Source organism: Salmo trutta, chromosome 25, assembly GCF_901001165.1.
Source record: "Salmo trutta chromosome 25, fSalTru1.1, whole genome shotgun sequence".
NCBI classification, from domain to species: domain Eukaryota; kingdom Metazoa; phylum Chordata; class Actinopteri; order Salmoniformes; family Salmonidae; genus Salmo; species Salmo trutta.
In genome coordinates this window covers 3,510,641-3,528,838 of record NC_042981.1, presented here as the reverse complement: position 1 = coordinate 3,528,838, position 18,198 = coordinate 3,510,641, and the positions used below count along the sequence as shown (strand labels likewise).

Genomic DNA, 18,198 nt, shown 5'->3' with positions numbered 1-18,198 from the left:
AGTAAATCTGTTGCTAGGTCAATACATCCCTGTCATCCTCTCTCTCTCTCTCTCTCTCTCTCTCTGCACCAGACAGGCAGGCCAGCAAAATCTGTTATTCAGATTATTGTAGAGCAGCTTCCTGTAGAGAGCACCTTCCTGTAGAGAGCACAGGAAGCAGCTTCCTGTAGAGAGCAGCTTCCTGTAGAGAACAAAGTAGGGCAGGCTTGCGTCCCAAATGGCACTATTCTACTGTTGACTAGGGCTCGTAGGAGTGTAAACTGACGCTCGACAAGAACACGCACACTACTTTTTTTACAGATTTATACATCTGAACGGTTACAGCATGTATGCGTATTTAGGGAGTGTGTGTGTGTGTGTGTGGATAGGATATTCAAATCTATATGCAGGTCTGTCTCTGCAGCCATCCTCTTTGACCGCTATGTGGATTTATAGTTAAATAACACATTCAAGTGTTCTCCAAGACTCAGGGATCGTCTTTCATTCTATACAGTCATGGCCAAAAGTTTTGAGAATGACACAAATATTAATTTTCACAAAGTCTGCTGCCTCAGGTTTGTATGATGGCAATTTGCATATATATACTCCAGAATGTTATGAAGAGTGATCAGCTGAATATCAATTAATTGCAAAGTCCCTCTTTGCTATGAAACCCCAAAAAACATTTCCACTGCATTTCAGCCCTGCCACAAAAAGACCAGCTGACATCATGTCAGTGATTCTCTCTTTAACACAGGTGTGAGTGTTGACGAGGACAAGGCTGGAGATCACTCTGTCATGCTGATTGACTTCGAATAACAGACTGGAAGCTTCAAAAGGAGGGTGGTGCTTGGAATCATTGTTCTTCCTCTGTCAACCATGGTTACCTGCAAGGAAACACGTGCCGTCAACATTGCTTTGCACATAAAGGGCTTCACAGGCAAGGATATTGCTGCCAGTAAGATTGCACCTAAATCAACCATTTATCAGATCATCAAGAACTTCAAGGAGAGCGGTTCAATTGTTGTGAAGAAGGCTTCAGGGCGCCCATGAAAGTCCAGCAAGCGCCAGGACCGTCTCCTAAAGTTGATTCAGCTGTGGGATCGGGGCACCACCAGTACAGAGCTTGCTCAGGAATGGCAGCAGGCAAGTGTGAGTGCATCTGCACGCACAGTGAGGCAAAAACTTTTGGAGGATGGCCTGGTGTCAAGAAGGGCAGCAAAGAAGCCACTTCTCTCCAGGAAAAACATCAGGGATAGACAGATATTCTGCAAAAGGTACAGGGATTGGACTGCTGAGGACTGGGGTAAAGTCATTTTCTCTGATGAATCCCCTTTCCGATTGTTTGGGGCATCCGGAAAAAAGTTTGTTCGGAGAAGACAAGGTGAGTGCTACCATCAGTCCTGTGTCATGCCAACAGTAAAGCATCCTGAGACCATTCATGTGTGGGGTTGCTTCTCAGCCAAGGGAGTGGGCTCACTCACAATTCTGCCTAAGAACACAGCCATGAATAAAGAATGGTACCAACACATCCTCCGAGAGCAACTTCTCCCAACCATCCAGGAACAGTTTGGTGACGAACAATGCCTTTCACAGCATGATGGAGCACCTTGCCATAAGGCAAAAGTGATAACTAAGTGGCTCGGGGAACAAAACATTGATATTTTGGGTCCATGGCCAGGAAACTCCCCAGACCTTAATCCCATTGAGAACTTGTGGTCAATCCTCAAGATGCGGGTGGACAAACAAAAACCCACAAATTCTGACAAACTCCAAGCATTGATTATGCAAGAATGGGCTGCCATCAGTCAGGATGTGGCCCAGAAGTTAATTGACAGCTTGCCAGGGCAGATTGCAGAGGTCTTGAAAAAGAAGGGTCAACACTGCAAATATTGACTCTTTGCATCAACTTCATGTAATTGTCAATAAAAGCCTTTGACACTTATGAAATGCTTGTAATTATACTTCAGTATTTCATAGTAACATCTGACAAAAATATCTAAAGACACTGAAGCAGCAAACTTTGTGGAAATTAATATTTGTGTCATTCTCAAAACTTTTAGCCATGACTGTACATACTGAAGGCTTAATGGCAGTGGTGGAAAAAGTTCCCAACAGTCATACTTGAGTAAAGATACCATAATAGAAAATGACTCAAGTAAAAGTCACCCAGTAAAATACTACTTTAGACTAAAGACTAAAAGCATTTGGTTTAAAATATACTTCAGTATCAAAAGCAAAAAGTATAAATAATTTCAAATTTCTTAACATTTATGGCACCAGAACACATAGGTAGGGCCTGCCTTTCAACCTCCGTGTCCTGGTCGCGTCTGGTGTGGGTGGACTAAATCAACATGTCTGTCCTGGTCACGTCTGGTGTGGGTGGACTAAATCAACATGTCTGTCCTGGTCACGTCTGGTGTGGGTGGACTAAATCAACATGTCTGTCCTGGTCACGTCTGGTGTGGGTGGACTAAATCAACATGTCTGTCCTGGTCACGTCTGGTGTGGGTGGACTAAATCAACATGTCTGTCCTGGTCACGTCTGGTGTGGGTGGACTAAATCAATATGCTAGCTATGGCGGAGGAGCGGTGCGGTCAGCATGTAAGGTGTATGGTTGAGTCACCGGGTGGTTGCCTGCTAGTGGATGGCTATTTAGCCTCTCTGTGTTAGTGATGGCTGTTTAACAGTCCGATGGCCTTGAGATAAGAAGCTGTTTTTTCAGTCTCTCCGTCCCAGCTTTGATGCACCTGTACAGACCTCGCTTTCTGGATGTTAGCGGGGTGAACAGGTAGTGGCTCGGGTGGTTGATGTCCTTGATATTTTTGGCCTTCGGGTGTTGTAGGTGCCCTGGAGGGCAGGCAGTGTGCCCCCGGTGATGCGTTGGGCAGACCACACCACCCTCTGGAGAGCCCTGCGTGGCCAGTTGGGGGGGATAGCTCAGGGGTGGGTTTGATCTGACCAGGACAGGTGACCAAACAGTCAGAGTCGGGACACATTGCACCAATTCATTTTTGTTTATTTAAATAAATCATAAAAACACAGTTTTGCAACAGATTTAACTTTTTCACTATCAACAGATGGAAAAATGTCAAACTCCTTATGGAATGATCACATGACAATCGCCGAAGCACAAAGTCTACTGCTAACCCATGATGCCCCTCAACAACTCACACACACACGTCTTTTGACTAGATCCAGAAGGGTAGGAATTCACATCCCTCGACTAGATCCAAGAGGCTTCATGAGATCCACTTTTCACTAAGAACCAGTAGGGAGGACATCCCTTTAGAACAGACTTACAGTCTGCAGCTGAAGGTACCGCAGTGTGCAGCTGAAGGAACCGCAGTCTGCAGCTGAAGGTACCGCAGTGTGCAGCTGAAGGTACCGCAGTGTGCAGCTGAAGGTACTGCAATGCACAACCACCTCTACACTCTACAACCCCAGAGGAGAAGAGAGAGAGGGATAACTAGGCCCAAAATCTGTCTCCTCCAGCAGGTGGTGTTTTGTATGAAATGTTTTGCTCATTAAGCCAGGAGACTTTGTACAGAGGTTAATGAATGTCAAATTTGGTTAACAAACAAAAAAAATGTATGGCTTATTTGATCGAATAGGGGCATAGAGATGCCACTCTCTCTCAACCATCTGGTCAATATAATGGATAACTCTGTATGGGTAGACACGGACACCAGATCTCACAAAATTAACATGATTATTGCTGAGATTTTATAAACATTGATTAGGACAGAAGATAAATTAAAGCAAAATCGGAGAAAAAAAACAAGTCATTACGTCAGAACTGCTGTTTTGTTTGGCCCAAATGCAAATAGCTAAGTCCCTTTTCACAGACAGACACTACGTGGTCCAGACAAAGCTATCTGTCTGCACATAGATGGAACATCTACCGGTGTTTGTCTGTCTGTTGGCCTACACTCCATATTGCTGGTCCCTCAGTTCACAATTCATTATAATGCCTCTATTGGTCTGACCACTCACTGAAATATGACATGTATCCTACAATCACCCAGTCCACCACCATCAAGTAGACCAGGGACTATCCTACAATCACCCAGTCCGCCACCATCAAATAGACCAGGGACTATCCTACAATCACCCAGTCCACCACCATCAAATAGACCAGGGACTATCCTACAATCACCCAGTCCGCCACCATCAAGTAGACCAGGGACTATTCTACAATCACCCAGTCCGCCACCATCAAGTAGACCAGGGACTATCCTACAATCACCCAGTCTGCCACCATCAAGTAGACCAGGGACTATCCTACAATCACCCAGTCCGCCACCATCAAGTAGACCAGGGACTATCCTACAATCACCCAGTCCACCACCATCAAATAGACCAGGGACTATTCTACAATCACCCAGTCCACCACCATCAAATAGACCAGGGACTATTCTACAATCACCCAGTCCGCCACCATCAAGTAGACCAGGGACTATCCTACAATCACCCAGGAAAACAGGTCTGGAGAGAACCACATTTTAAACTAAACGTGAAAGAAAGCAGGGTAATTTAAGGGCTGATATAAGTTTAGATCTTATGGTGTATAATTTAGAGGCTGGTCCTGGGGCCAGGGCTTCCATTATGGTGTATAATTTAGAGGCTGGTCCTGGGGCCAGGGCTTCCCTTATGGTGTATAATTTAGAGGCTGGTCCTGGGGCCAGGGCTTCCCTTATGGTGTATAATTTAGAGGCTGGTCCTGGGGCCAGGGCTTCCATTATGGTGTATAATTTAGAGGCTGGTCCTGGGCCCAGGGCTTCCCTTATGGTGTATAATTTAGAGGCTGGTCCTGGGGCCAGGGCTTCCCTTATGGTGTATAATTTAGAGGCTGGTCCTGGGGCCAGGGCTTCCATTATGGTGTATAATTTAGAGGCTGGTCCTGGGGCCAGGGCTTCCCTTATGGTGTATAATTTAGAGGCTGGTCCTGGGGCCAGGGCTTCCATTATGGTGTATAATTTAGAGGCTGGTCCTGGGGCCAGGGCTTCCCTTATGGTGTATAATTTAGAGGCTGGTCCTGGGGCCAGGGCTTCCCTTATGGTGTATAATTTAGAGGCTGGTCCTGGGGCCAGGGCTTCCCTTATGAGGCTGAAGCAAGACAGTCATCCTTTAAGCTGTTTACCCAACAAGGCGGCGGGGATTCCTTTTGTTATCGTTTGAACTGCAGATTGTCCCTTTAAGCCTCAGTTAACAGGTTAGCTAGAGTCTGTGGAAAGCAGTCTTACAGACAACATGTCTCTCAGATATCCAATGTCCTTTAACAGTACGGTAGATAAATCAATAGCCTTTAGATCAGACCAAACGTCATAGAAGTGCAACTACTCACATGTAAACTTCTAAATAGTTACTGATTCCACTAGCAAGAATATAAATATAGACTACATTTCATCTCACAGTACGAGCACCGTGTGTCAGAGTGCAAGCTCAACATAGCACATAAACATTGCTCTGAAAACCAGTGAGGGTGAAAAATCACTCTTGATTTAAAAACTTTACTTTTACTGCAAGATGTCACAAATATCTCTACATTTCTCACAGCCCAGTCCTCAACAACGACAAAAAAAAAAAAAAGCAGGTACATTAACATGAGTTCAGGAGTTGACAGTTCATTTGTAGCACTGAAACAGGATACAACCATGACCAACTCCCCTGCTATCTGTAAAGCCTACCTAGAGAGAACCACCCCCCCACACAAAAATAGAAAAATAAATGTCTGCTTAAAAGAAGCAGAAAACCTGGTAGCAGTCTTGTCATCAGTATCAGCAGACAGCACTTCCTTTAGAGTGTTGAACAAGTGGGAAGTCCTCGTTACTATGGTTACGACATCATCATCGTCCCTTTGTGTTGTCCAGTGTGGTTCCGATTCCACCCGCATGTCGTTGTCCCGGCAACGAGGACACCAACAACCGCAATCCAACCAAATCAGAAGTCCATCAACAGAACAGGTAAATAAGACATTTGAGATGTGTGATAAGAGGTGTCTGTTAGGCTGCTTTCCCTCTCCTCCTCTGGGTCTACTAGCGCTGCGTGTCTAGTGGTGGTGTCCAACAGACAGTACCAGCGGTATCAGACAACCCAGAACCAGAGCCCCAACCTCCAGCTTGCTCAGTCCCTTCGCTGCTTCCTTCCCCGGTGTGGGGGAGTGGCTGTGTCCGGTCCCGCCCACCTCGGGCAGAACGTGTACGGTGGCGACATACAGGAAGGTCCCGGCGGAGAACAGCATGGCCACGCCTGTGGCGTTCACGTTGGACAGTGCCTCTTTACTGCTCTGGAGGGGGAGAGCACAACAAAAAAATTGGGGGTTGTTAGAATAGGGAGGGGGTTAGCGGGGTATTGGGGAAGGGGGGGTAGTGCTACGAGGGTAGTGGGGTATTGGGGAGGTGGTAGTGGGGTATTGGGGAAGGGGGTAGTGGGGAGGTGGTAGTTGGGTATTGGGAGAGATCATAGACATCCAACTGACCTGGCTGAGTCCTACGAAGGTAACCATGGCGAGGACAGGTGCTGCCAGGGCGAAGGCCAGCAGGTGTTTACGGATTCGGTTCCTCTCCAGACCAGCATGCATCAGGAAAGAGACCAGGCCAAAGGCTGCTGGGGCCTGGGGGGGGGGGGAGATAGAGACAGGGTTAAAACACACACGGTTTAATTACGAGAGGAATTACAAAGAACAGACACACCTACAAATATAGACGGTGTGTACAAACATTCAGAACACCTGCTCTTTCCATGACAGACTGACCAGGTGAATCCAGGTGAAAGCTATAATCCCTTATTGATGTCACCTGTTAAATCCACTTCAAATCAGTGTAGCTGAAGGGGAGGAGACGGGTTAAAAGAAGGAGTTTTAAATAGGTAGCTGACTAGTGGTGGCTATTCAGCAGTCTGGTGGTCTGAGGGTAGAAACTATTGGCCAGTCTGACATGATGCTCCTGTATTGCCCGTGTCTGAGTGATGGAAGCGGGGAGAACAGGCCGTGGCTCGGGGTCCCTTGATGATCTTCTTGGCCTTCCTGCGACACCTGGTGATGTAGTTGTCCTGGTGGGCAGGCAGTGAGCACCCGATGGTGCGTTGGGCTGAGCGTTCCACTCTGTGTAGCACCATGCGGTCCGTGGTGGTGGAGTTACTGTACCAACAGCCTCTGTAGAACACGGAGGTCCCTCGGGGACAGGAACAACTCCTTCAGCATCCTGATCTTGAGTCGCCGCTGTCGTGCCTTCTTCGCCACGACGTCAGTGTGGTTTGATATTTCAGCTCCTAAGAGATGTGTACGCAGACGAACTTGAGGAGGGGGGAAGCTTGACGAAGACCATGAGGCCGATACGTAAAGCTCATTAAAGAGCAGTGTTCGGGTTTCTTATTTTCTCTCATTTTATTCAGCTGTTACCAGGCACCTGCAAAAAACAGATAGCTCAGATGTGCGAGTACCTTTTGAATTACGTCCACGGCGCGGCGGCCCCCGTTGATGAGAACGGGGGCGTGCCCAACATGGTTCCTCCTGAAGTCCACAATCAGCTCCTTTGTTTTGCTGACGTTCAGGAGAGAAGATGTTTACCTGGTAGAGTACCTACCTCCCTGTTAAATACATTTTTTTTTTTTAAGTTGGAAATGTGTGAGACCACACAGTTGTGGGTGGGTATACAGGGAGTACAGGATTTCACCCTTGTGGGGCCCCCCGTGTTGAGAATCAGTGTCGAGGTAGTAATGTTGCATAGGGAGGAAGTTCAGTCCCAGGGCCCTTTGTGGTGATCTTAGAGGGCACTGTGGTATTAAAGGCCGAGTTGTAGTTCATGAACAGCATCCACACATTCCTTTTATCCAGGTGGGTAAGGGCAGTGTGTAGTGCTTTGAATTTCCCAGCGGCCTTAATGCCCTCTAAAACAAAATACGTGCCTTGAGGCCAAAGTGACCATTGTGCCCTTAGGCTGAAAATAATCATTATAATTCCCTTTTCCACACTTGTTTTATTTTATTTAACTAGGCAAGTCAGTTAAGAACAAATTCTTATTTACAATGACAGCCAAACCCGGACAACACTGGGCCAATTATGCGCCGCCCTATAGGACTCCCAATCACCATCAGAACCAGGACGTACCTGAGCTCAATTTCGAGTCTCGTAGCAAAGGATCTGAAAATAAGGTATCTGTTTTTTATTTCTAATAAATTTGCAAAAATGTATCAAAACCTGTTTTTCGCTTTTTCATTACGAGGTATTGTGTGTAGATTGATGAGGAAAATGTTATATTTAATCTATTTTAGAATAATGCTGTAACGTAACATGAGGAAAAAGGTGTCTGAATACTTTCCCGATTAAAAGTCTAATTAAAGTTTTGTACATTTATATACACTTCCATACATTCTTAACAGAATAGCTAGTGTTTCTCGGTTTATAAATCAATTTTTAAAAAATTGCTTTTTTGGTTAATGACCTTGGTGTTCTAGCAGATTGGGCCTCTTGAAAGCCAAATGTCCCTGCCCCTAAAATCACAAAAATCCAGGCCCTGGCACTGTGTCTCCCGCGGATCTGTCAGGTTGGTAGGCGAATTGGAGGGTCGAGTGTCTCGGGGGAGGGAGGTGATGTGGTCTTTGACTAGCCTCTAGAACAGGCAAAAGACAGCCCCTGGGGGCATATGCAGCCCGCGAACTGATTCAATACGGCCCGCGGAATCATGCTCAGATCACCAAGAAGTTTTGAAAAACGTATTTGTTATTCAAAGTAAAAGCCCAATGAATACTCACCTTTGTGTAATGATTTAACTCCCACCGCTTGTGGGACATTTATTTTGAAAGCACGTATAAATAACAACTGCACGAGGACAGCCAGTGACTGACAGGTTGACCCACACGTCACAGTTACAAATAGTAGCTAGCTAGAAATTGCGCAAAAAATGTGTTTTTCCCTAAGATTTCAAAGAAAAGGAAAGTTAGACAATGAATGTGGGGTGTTCCAGCAAAAGTGGACATCGAAATATTTATTTATTGAGGTATCAGGGAAAGCTGTGTGCTTAGAGTGCAAAGAGAGCATCGCTGTCTTGAAAGACTTCAACTTGTCCCGACACTTCCAGACGAAGCATGCAGAGAAATATAGGAATATGTCTTCTGAGCAGAGGGCAAGAGCATCAAAAGAGTTGCTTTATCAGTTGCAAACTCAGCGAAGACTTTTCACAAAACTGCATTCAGCAAATGACGGAATTGCGAGAGCTAGCTATGTACTGTCCCACAAAAACAATTATAAACATAGCAAGCCATTCACTGAGGGTGAATTCATTAAAGAATGTTTAATTGACTCTGCAACAATACTTTGCCCCGACAAGAGCTGTTTGAAAATGTTTCCCTGTCAAGATGAACAGTGATAGGGCGTGTTGAGGACATCGTAGAGAATATGGAACAACAGCTGAAAGAAGGTAAAGGATTTCACCTATTTCTCCTTGGCCCTGGATGAGAGCAGTGATGCACGTGAAACAGCGCAGTTGTTGATATTCTTACGAGGCAAAACCTCAGAACCCTAGAACTCCATAACCCCATAACACCAGAACCCCATAACACCAGAACCCCAGACTTTGAAACTACAGAGGAGCTTGCTTCAGTGCAGTCAATGAAGAGCACAACCATAGGGAAAGATTTATTGGAGGAGGTTAATAAGCGTGTGGCAAAACTGGGACTGAGTTTTGAAAAGTTATCCAGTGTGACCACTTATGGGTGCCCAAACTTGACAGGAAAAAAATCATTGGCCTTTTGAAAAGGATACAAGATCAAGTAGCTGAGCTGAACCCAGAAAATTATTTTCCTGCATTGCATTATTCATCAGGAAGTGCTCTGTCAATGTGTTCTGAAAATGAGCCATGTTGTGGATACAGTCACTAAAGTGGTAAACTTCATAAGAGCAAAATCTTTAAACCACAGGCAGTTTGTCTCACTGTTGGAAGAGACATGCAGATCTCCCCTTCCACACAAACGTGAGATGGCTGAGTTTGGGGAAGGTGCTTAAAAGGGTGTGGGACCTGAAGTTGGAGATTGCTGAGTTTTTGCAAATGAAAGGAAAATGTGTATTTCCCTCAACTGCAAGATAAAGAATGGTTGGCTGATTTTACCTTCACTGTGGACAACCCTCATGAATTAACTGAATTCCAACCTACAAGGGAAGGGCCTTCTTGCACATCAGATGTACAGCCATGTCAAAGCCTTCCAGGGAAAATTACTCCTCCTGACCCGCCAAGTAGAAGCCAACAATCTCACCCACCTTCCCACACGACTAGTCTGTTCCCTATCAGATGAGAACAATCTCACCCACCTTCCAACACTACTAGTCTGTTCCCTATCAGATGAGAACAATCTCACCCACCTTCCCACACTACTAGTCTGTTCCCTATCAGATGAGAACAATCTCACCCACCTTCCAACACTACTAGTCTGTTCCCTATCAGATGAGAACAATCTCACCCACCTTCCAACACTACTAGTCTGTTCCCTATCAGATGAGAACAATCTCACCCACCTTCCAACACTACTAGTCTGTTCCCTATCAGATGAGAACAATCTCACCCACCTTCCAACACTACTAGTCTGTTCCCTATCAGATGAGAACAATCTCACCCACCTTCCAACACTACTAGTCTGTTCCCTATCAGATGAGAACAATCTCACCCACCTTCCAACACTACTAGTCTGTTCCCTATCAGATGAGAACAATCTCACCCACCTTCCAACACTACTAGTCTGTTCCCTATCAGATGAGAACAATCTCACCCACCTTCCAACACTACTAGTCTGTTCCCTATCAGATGAGAACAATCTCACCCACCTTCCAACACTACTAGTCTGTTCCCTATCAGATGAGAACAATCTCACCCACCTTCCAACACTACTAGTCTGTTCCCTATCAGATGAGAACAATCTCACCCACCTTCCAACACTACTAGTCTGTTCCCTATCAGATGAGAACAATCTCACCCACCTCCCAACACTACTAGTCTGTTCCCTATCAGATGAGAACAATCTCACCCACCTTCCAACACTAGTCTGTTCCCTATCAGATGAGAACAATCTCACCCACCTCCCAACACTACTAGTCTGTTCCCTATCAGATGAGAACAATCTCACCCACCTCCCAACACTACTAGTCTGTTCCCTATCAGATGATCTCACCCACCTTCCAACACTACTAGTCTGTTCCCTATCAGATGAGAACAATCTCACCCACCTTCCAACACTACTAGTCTGTTCCCTATCAGATGAGAACAATCTCACCCACCTTCCAACACTACTAGTCTGTTCCCTATCAGATGAGAACAATCTCACCCACCTTCCAACACTACTAGTCTGTTCCCTATCAGATGAGAACAATCTCACCCACCTCCCAACACTACTAGTCTGTTCCCTATCAGATGAGAACAATCTCACCCACCTTCCAACACTACTAGTCTGTTCCCTATCAGATGAGAACAATCTCACCCACCTTCCAACACTACTAGTCTGTTCCCTATCAGATGAGAACAATCTCACCCACCTTCCGACACTACTAGTCTGTTCCCTATCAGATGAGAACAATCTCACCCACCTTCCAACACTACTAGTCTGTTCCCTATCAGATGAGAACAATCTCACCCACCTTCCTACACTAGTCTGTTCCCTATCAGATGAGAACAATCTCACCCACCTTCCAACACTACTAGTCTGTTCCCTATCAGATGAGAACAATCTCACCCACCTTCCAACACTACTAGTCTGTTCCCTATCAGATGAGAACAATCTCACCCACCTTCCAACACTACTAGTCTGTTCCCTATCAGATGAGAACAATCTCACCCACCTTCCAACACTACTAGTCTGTTCCCTATCAGATGGGAACAATCTCACCCACCTTCCAACACTACTAGTCTGTTCCCTATCAGATGAGAACAATCTCACCCACCTTCCAACACTACTAGTCTGTTCCCTATCAGATGAGAACAATCTCACCCACCTTCCGACACTACTAGTCTGTTCCCTATCAGATGAGAACAATCTCACCCACCTTCCAACACTACTAGTCTGTTCCCTATCAGATGAGAACAATCTCACCCACCTTCCAACACTACTAGTCTGTTCCCTATCAGATGAGAACAATCTCACCCACCTTCCAACACTACTAGTCTGTTCCCTATCAGATGAGAACAATCTCACCCACCTTCCAACACTACTAGTCTGTTCCCTATCAGATGAGAACAATCTCACCCACCTTCCAACACTACTAGTCTGTTCTCTATCAGATGAGAACAATCTCACCCACCTTCCAACACTACTAGTCTGTTCCCTATCAGATGAGAACAATCTCACCCACCTTCCAACACTACTAGTCTGTTCCCTATCAGATGAGAACAATCTCACCCACCTTCCAACACTACTAGTCTGTTCCCTATCAGATGAGAACAATCTCACCCACCTTCCAACACTACTAGTCTGTTCCCTATCAGATGAGAACAATCTCACCCACCTTCCCACACTACTAGTCTGTTCCCTATCAGATGAGAACAATCTCACCCACCTTCCAACACTACTAGTCTGTTCCCTATCAGATGAGAACAATCTCACCCACCTTCCAACACTACTAGTCTGTTCCCTATCAGATGAGAACAATCTCACCCACCTTCCAACACTACTAGTCTGTTCTCTATCAGATGAGAACAATCTCACCCACCTTCCAACACTACTAGTCTGTTCCCTATCAGATGAGAACAATCTCACCCACCTTCCAACACTACTAGTCTGTTCCCTATCAGATGAGAACAATCTCACCCACCTTCCAACACTACTAGTCTGTTCCCTATCAGATGAGAACAATCTCACCCACCTTCCAACACTACTAGTCTGTTCCCTATCAGATGAGAACAATCTCACCCACCTTCCAACACTACTAGTCTGTTCCCTATCAGATGAGAACAATCTCACCCACCTTCCAACACTACTAGTCTGTTCCCTATCAGATGAGAACAATCTGACCCACCTTCCAACACTACTAGTCTGTTCCCTATCAGATGATCTCACCCACCTTCCAACACTACTAGTCTGTTCCCTATCAGATGAGAACAATCTCACCCACCTTCCAACACTACTAGTCTGTTCCCTATCAGATGGCCAGCGGGGAGAAGTACACATCGCTGCTGCTGCTTTGAACGGTGAGTTTTGTCGTCGTTTTGAGGATTTCAAAGTGTTAGAAAATGACATGATGTTGGTTTCCTCTCCTTTCACCTTCAATGTGGATAACTCTCCCACTGACCTGCAACCTGAGTTCACCTTCAATGTGGATAACTCTCCCACTGACCTGCAACCTGAGTTCACCTTCAATGTGGATAACACTCCCACTGACCTGCAACCTGAGTTCACCTTCAATGTGGATAACGCTCCCACTGACCTGCAACCTGAGCTCACCTTCAATGTGGATAACTCTCCCACTGACCTGCAACCTGAGTTCACCTTCAATGTGGATAACACTCCCACTGACCTGCAACCTGAATTCACCTTCAATGTGGATAACACTCCCACTGACCTGCAACCTGAATTCACCTTCAATGTGGATAACACTCCCACTGACCTGCAACCTCAGTTCACCTTCAATGTGGATAACTCTCCCACTGACCTGCAACCTGAGCTCACCTTCAATGTGGATAACTCTCCCACTGACCTGCAACCTGAGTTCACCTTCAATGTGGATAACGCTCCCACTGACCTGCAACCTGAATTCACCTTCAATGTGGATAACTCTCCCACTGACCTGCAACCTGAGCTCACCTTCAATGTGGATAACACTCCCACTGACCTGCAACCTCAGTTCACCTTCAATGTGGATAACGCTCCCACTGACCTGCAACTAGAGCTTATCCATCTTCAGTCTGATGCAGTGATTGGAGAACTATTCAAAACAAATACCACTGACGAGGTTCTATGCATCTCTTGATAAACAAAACTTTCCAAAGGTTAGGAGTCGAGCTCAGAAGACGTTTGTACTGTTTGGGTTAACCTACACTACCGTTCAAAAGTTTTTTTTTGTCCATTAAAATAACATCAAATTGATCAGAAATACAGTGTAAACATTGTTAATGTTGTAAATGACTATTCTAGCTGGATTTTTAATGGAATAGCTACATAGGCGTACAGAGGAACAGACGCCTCACAAGTCCTCAACTGGCAGCTTCATTAAATAGTACCCGCAAAACACCAGTCTCAACGTCAACAGTGAAGAGGCGACTCCGGGATGCTGGCCTTCTAGGCAGAGTTGCAAAGAAAAAGCCATATCTCAGACTGGCCAATAAAAATAAAAGATTAAGATGGACAAAAGAACACAGACACTGGGCAGAGGAAGATTGGAAAAAATTGTTATGGACAGACGAATCTAAGTTTGAGGTGTTTGGAGGAAAAAATGAAGACGCCATCTGTCATTATGGTGGAGGCAATGTGATGGTCTGGGGGTGCTTTGGTGCTAGTAAAGTGGGAGATTTGTACAGGGTAAAAGGGATCTTAAAGATGGAAGGCTATCACTCCATTTTGCAACACCATGCCATAACCTGTGGACGGCGCTTAATTAGAGACAATTTCCTCCTACAACAGGACAATGACCCAAAGCACAAACTATGCAAGAACTATTTAGGGAAGAAGCAGTCAGCTGGTATTCTGTCTGTAATGGAGTGGACAGCACAGTCAACCCTATTGAGCTGTTGTGGGAGCAGCTTGACCGTATGGTACATAAGAAGTGCCCATCAAGCCAATCCAACTTGTGGGAGGTGCTTCAGGAAGCATGGGGTGAAATCTCTTCAGATTACCTCAACAAATTGACAACTACAATGCCAAAGGTCTGCAAGGCTGTAATAGCTGCAAATGGAGGATTCTTTGACGAAAGCAGAGTTTGAAGGACACAATTATTATTTCAATTAATTATTATTTCATTATATATATAACCTTGTCAACATCTTGACTATATTTCCTATTCATTTGCAACTCATTTGATGTAAGTTTTCATAGAAAACAAGGACATTTCTAAGTGACCCCAAACTTTTGAATGGTCGTGTAGGTACGTGAACAGACCTTCAGTGATGAAATATATAACAAGTCAAGGCACAGATCATCTCTTACTGACTCTCACCTCTCAGTAATCCGGCGCAGACCGGACTTCACTGCTCTAATCAATGCCCATCAGAGACTTCACTCCTCACACTGATTAAGTAGTTTAAATGTAATGTTGAGCTCTTTCTTGTGTTTTTGTGCAGAACCCGTTAAGAGTTCTGTCTGTGGTGCTGAATGCACAGTGTACGTTTCCCTCCATGTAGTTCATTGCATGTTTAATAATGAAAATACCGACCAAAAGGAGAACATGGATGTGGTTTATTTCTGTGCATGTTAAAAAGTAAAATAAGTAGCATATCTGGATGTGATTTACAGTATATATATATATCTGTCAGTCATACACATGATGTATAATCCTGTAATATGATTCTGGCCCATGATGGTAAAAATATATTCTAATGCGGCCCTCCATGGTAAATAATTGTCCAGACCTGCTCTAGAAGCGCTTCATGATGACGGAAGTGAGTGCTACGGGTCTGTAGATATTCAGTTCAGTTCATTTCCCAGGGACGTTAATACCACACATGAGTGTGGTATTATGCAGGTGCTTCTACACCTGCATTGCTTGCTGTTTGGGGTTTTAGGCTGGGTTTCTGTACAGCACTTTGAGATATCAGCTGATGTAAGAAGGGATATATAAACACATTTCATTTGATGAGTGGAAGCTTTCAATATACTTTGTATCACTAATTTACTGAAATGCTTCGATTATTTTGGCAGTTTTTTAAAATGTATTTTACCTTTATTTAACAAGGCAAGTCAGTTAAGAACAAATTCTTATTTTCAATGACAGCTCAGGGGCAGAACGACAGATTTGTACCTTGCCAGGATTTGAACTTGCAACCTTTTGGTTACTAGTCCAACGCTCTAACCACTAGGCTACCTGCTGGTTACTAGTCCAACGCTCTAACCACTAGGCTACCTGCTGGTTACTAGTCCAACGCTCTAACCACTAGGCTACCTGCTGGTTACTAGTCCAACGCTCTAACCACTAGGCTACCTGCTGGTTACTAGTCCAACGCTCTAACCACTAGGCTACCTGCTGGTTACTAGTCCAACGCTCTACCCACTAGGCTACCTGCTGGTTACTAGTCCAACGCTCTAACCACTAGGCTACCTGCTGGTTACTAGTCCAACGCTCTAACCACTAGGCTACCTGCTGGTTACTAGTCCAACGCTCTAACCACTAGGCTACCTGCTGGTTACTAGTCCAACGCTCTAACCACTAGGCTACCTGCTGGTTACTAGTCCAACGCTCTAACCACTAGGCTACCTGCTGGTTACTAGTCCAACGCTCTAACCACTAGGCTACCTGCTGGTTACTAGTCCAACGCTCTAACCACTAGGCTACCTGCTGGTTACTAGTCCAACGCTCTAACTACTAGGCTACCTGCTGGTTACTAGTCCAACGCTCTAACCACTAGGCTACCTGCTGGTTACTAGTCCAACGCTCTAACCACTAGGCTACCCTGCCGCCCCGGTTACATGAAACTGAGTTGAATTGGTTAAACTAACTCCTAGTGCCATCAAAATTGGCAGCTTTTTCAAGAGGGTGGGTGGGCACGTCACGTATCTTTGAGAGACAGAGGATCCAATATGGAAGGAAGGATGGAAGCTGTTAAACAACACAGTGAGATGAACTGTTGAAAACACAAGACGTAGAGAAGAAGATGAAAGTGTTGTTATTGTCACTGTACCTTGTGAAGCATGATGGCCACAAAGACAATGAGCTGAACACTGGTCTGGGACGTTGAAGCAGCTGCTCCGAGAGCCACTCCGTCAGCTGGAAGATCAGAATCACGTTTATGTTCCCAGCAGATTATGAAAAACATTAAGAACACCTGCTCTAAAGTTTGGTAAATTAGACACGCATTTGTTCTTTATATTAATGTAGCATAGGATATGCTGAAGCAAAATGTAGGCCTAACTGTTACAATAAAAAAGTTACAATGATGAGATGATAGGTCTACAGGCATTGTGAACTGCTCCTCTATACAGCGACGGTCCGCCTGTCCCTCCCTCCACACCGAGACGGTCCGCCTGTCCCTCCCTCCACCCCGAGACGGTCCGCCTGTCCCTCCCTCCACCCCGAGACGGTCCGCCTGTCCCTCCCTCCACCCCGAGACGGTCCGCCTGTCCCTCCCTCCACACAGAGACGGTCCGCCTGTCCCTCCCTCCACACCGAGACGGTCCGCCTGTCCCTCCCTCCACACAGAGACGGTCCGCCTGTCCCTCCCTCCACACAGAGACGGTCCGCCTGTCCCTCCCTCCACACAGAGACGGTCCGCCTGTCCCTCCCTCCACCCAGAGACGGCCCGCCTGTCCCTCCCTCCACCCAGAGACGGCCCGCCTGTCCCTCCCTCCACCCAGAGACGGCCCGCCTGTCCCTCCCTCCACACCGAGACGGTCCGCCTGTCCCTCCCTCCACCCCGAGACGGTCCGCCTGTCCCTCCCTCCACCCCGAGACAGTCCGCCTGTCCCTCCCTCCACCCCGAGACGGTCCGCCTGTCCCTCCCTCCACCCCGAGACGGTCCGCCTGTCCCTCCCTCCACCCCGAGACGGTCCGCCTGTCCCTCCCTCCACCCCGAGACGGTCCGCCTGTCCCTCCCTCCACCCCGAGACGGTCCGCCTGTCCCTCCCTCCACCCCGAGACGGTCTGCCTGTCCCTCCCTCCACCCAGAGACGGTCCGCCTGTCCCTCCCTCCACACCGAGACGGTCTGCCTGTCCCTCCCTCCACCCAGAGACGGTCCGCCTGTCCCTCCCTCCACCCCGAGACGGTCCGCCTGTCCCTCCCTCCACCCCGAGACGGTCCGCCTGTCCCTCCCTCCACACCGAGACGGTCCGCCTGTCCCTCCCTCCACCCCGAGACGGTCCGCCTGTCCCTCCCTCCACCCCGAGATGGTCGGCCTGTCCCTCTCTCCACCCAGAGACGGTCTGCCTGTCCCTCCCTCCACCCCGAGACGGTCTGCCTGTCCCTCCCTCCACCCAGAGACGGTCCGCCTGTCCCTCCCTCCACACCGAGACGGTCTGCCTATCCTCCATAATGAGATGGTCTGTCTCTCCCCCGAGTGTTGATTCATCATACAGAGGCTGTAGAGAAGACAGA

The 18,198-nt window shown here is 46.6% G+C and overlaps 1 protein-coding gene across 1 annotated transcript in view; it reads right to left on the bottom strand.

Annotated features, from left to right (window-relative positions):
* Positions 1–2,982: 2,982 nt before the first annotated feature.
* Positions 2,983–18,198, bottom strand: part of LOC115161855 (zinc transporter ZIP9) — a 21,790-nt gene continuing 6,574 nt past the window's right edge. Inside the window, exons 5-7 of the mRNA XM_029712671.1 lie at positions 16,789–16,874; positions 6,462–6,596; positions 2,983–6,269 (exon numbers count right to left, since the gene is read on the bottom strand). Coding sequence (XP_029568531.1) covers positions 6,033–6,269; positions 6,462–6,596; positions 16,789–16,874 — 458 coding nt within the window. The 3' untranslated portion in view covers positions 2,983–6,032. The remainder of the gene's footprint in view (positions 6,270–6,461; positions 6,597–16,788; positions 16,875–18,198) is intronic.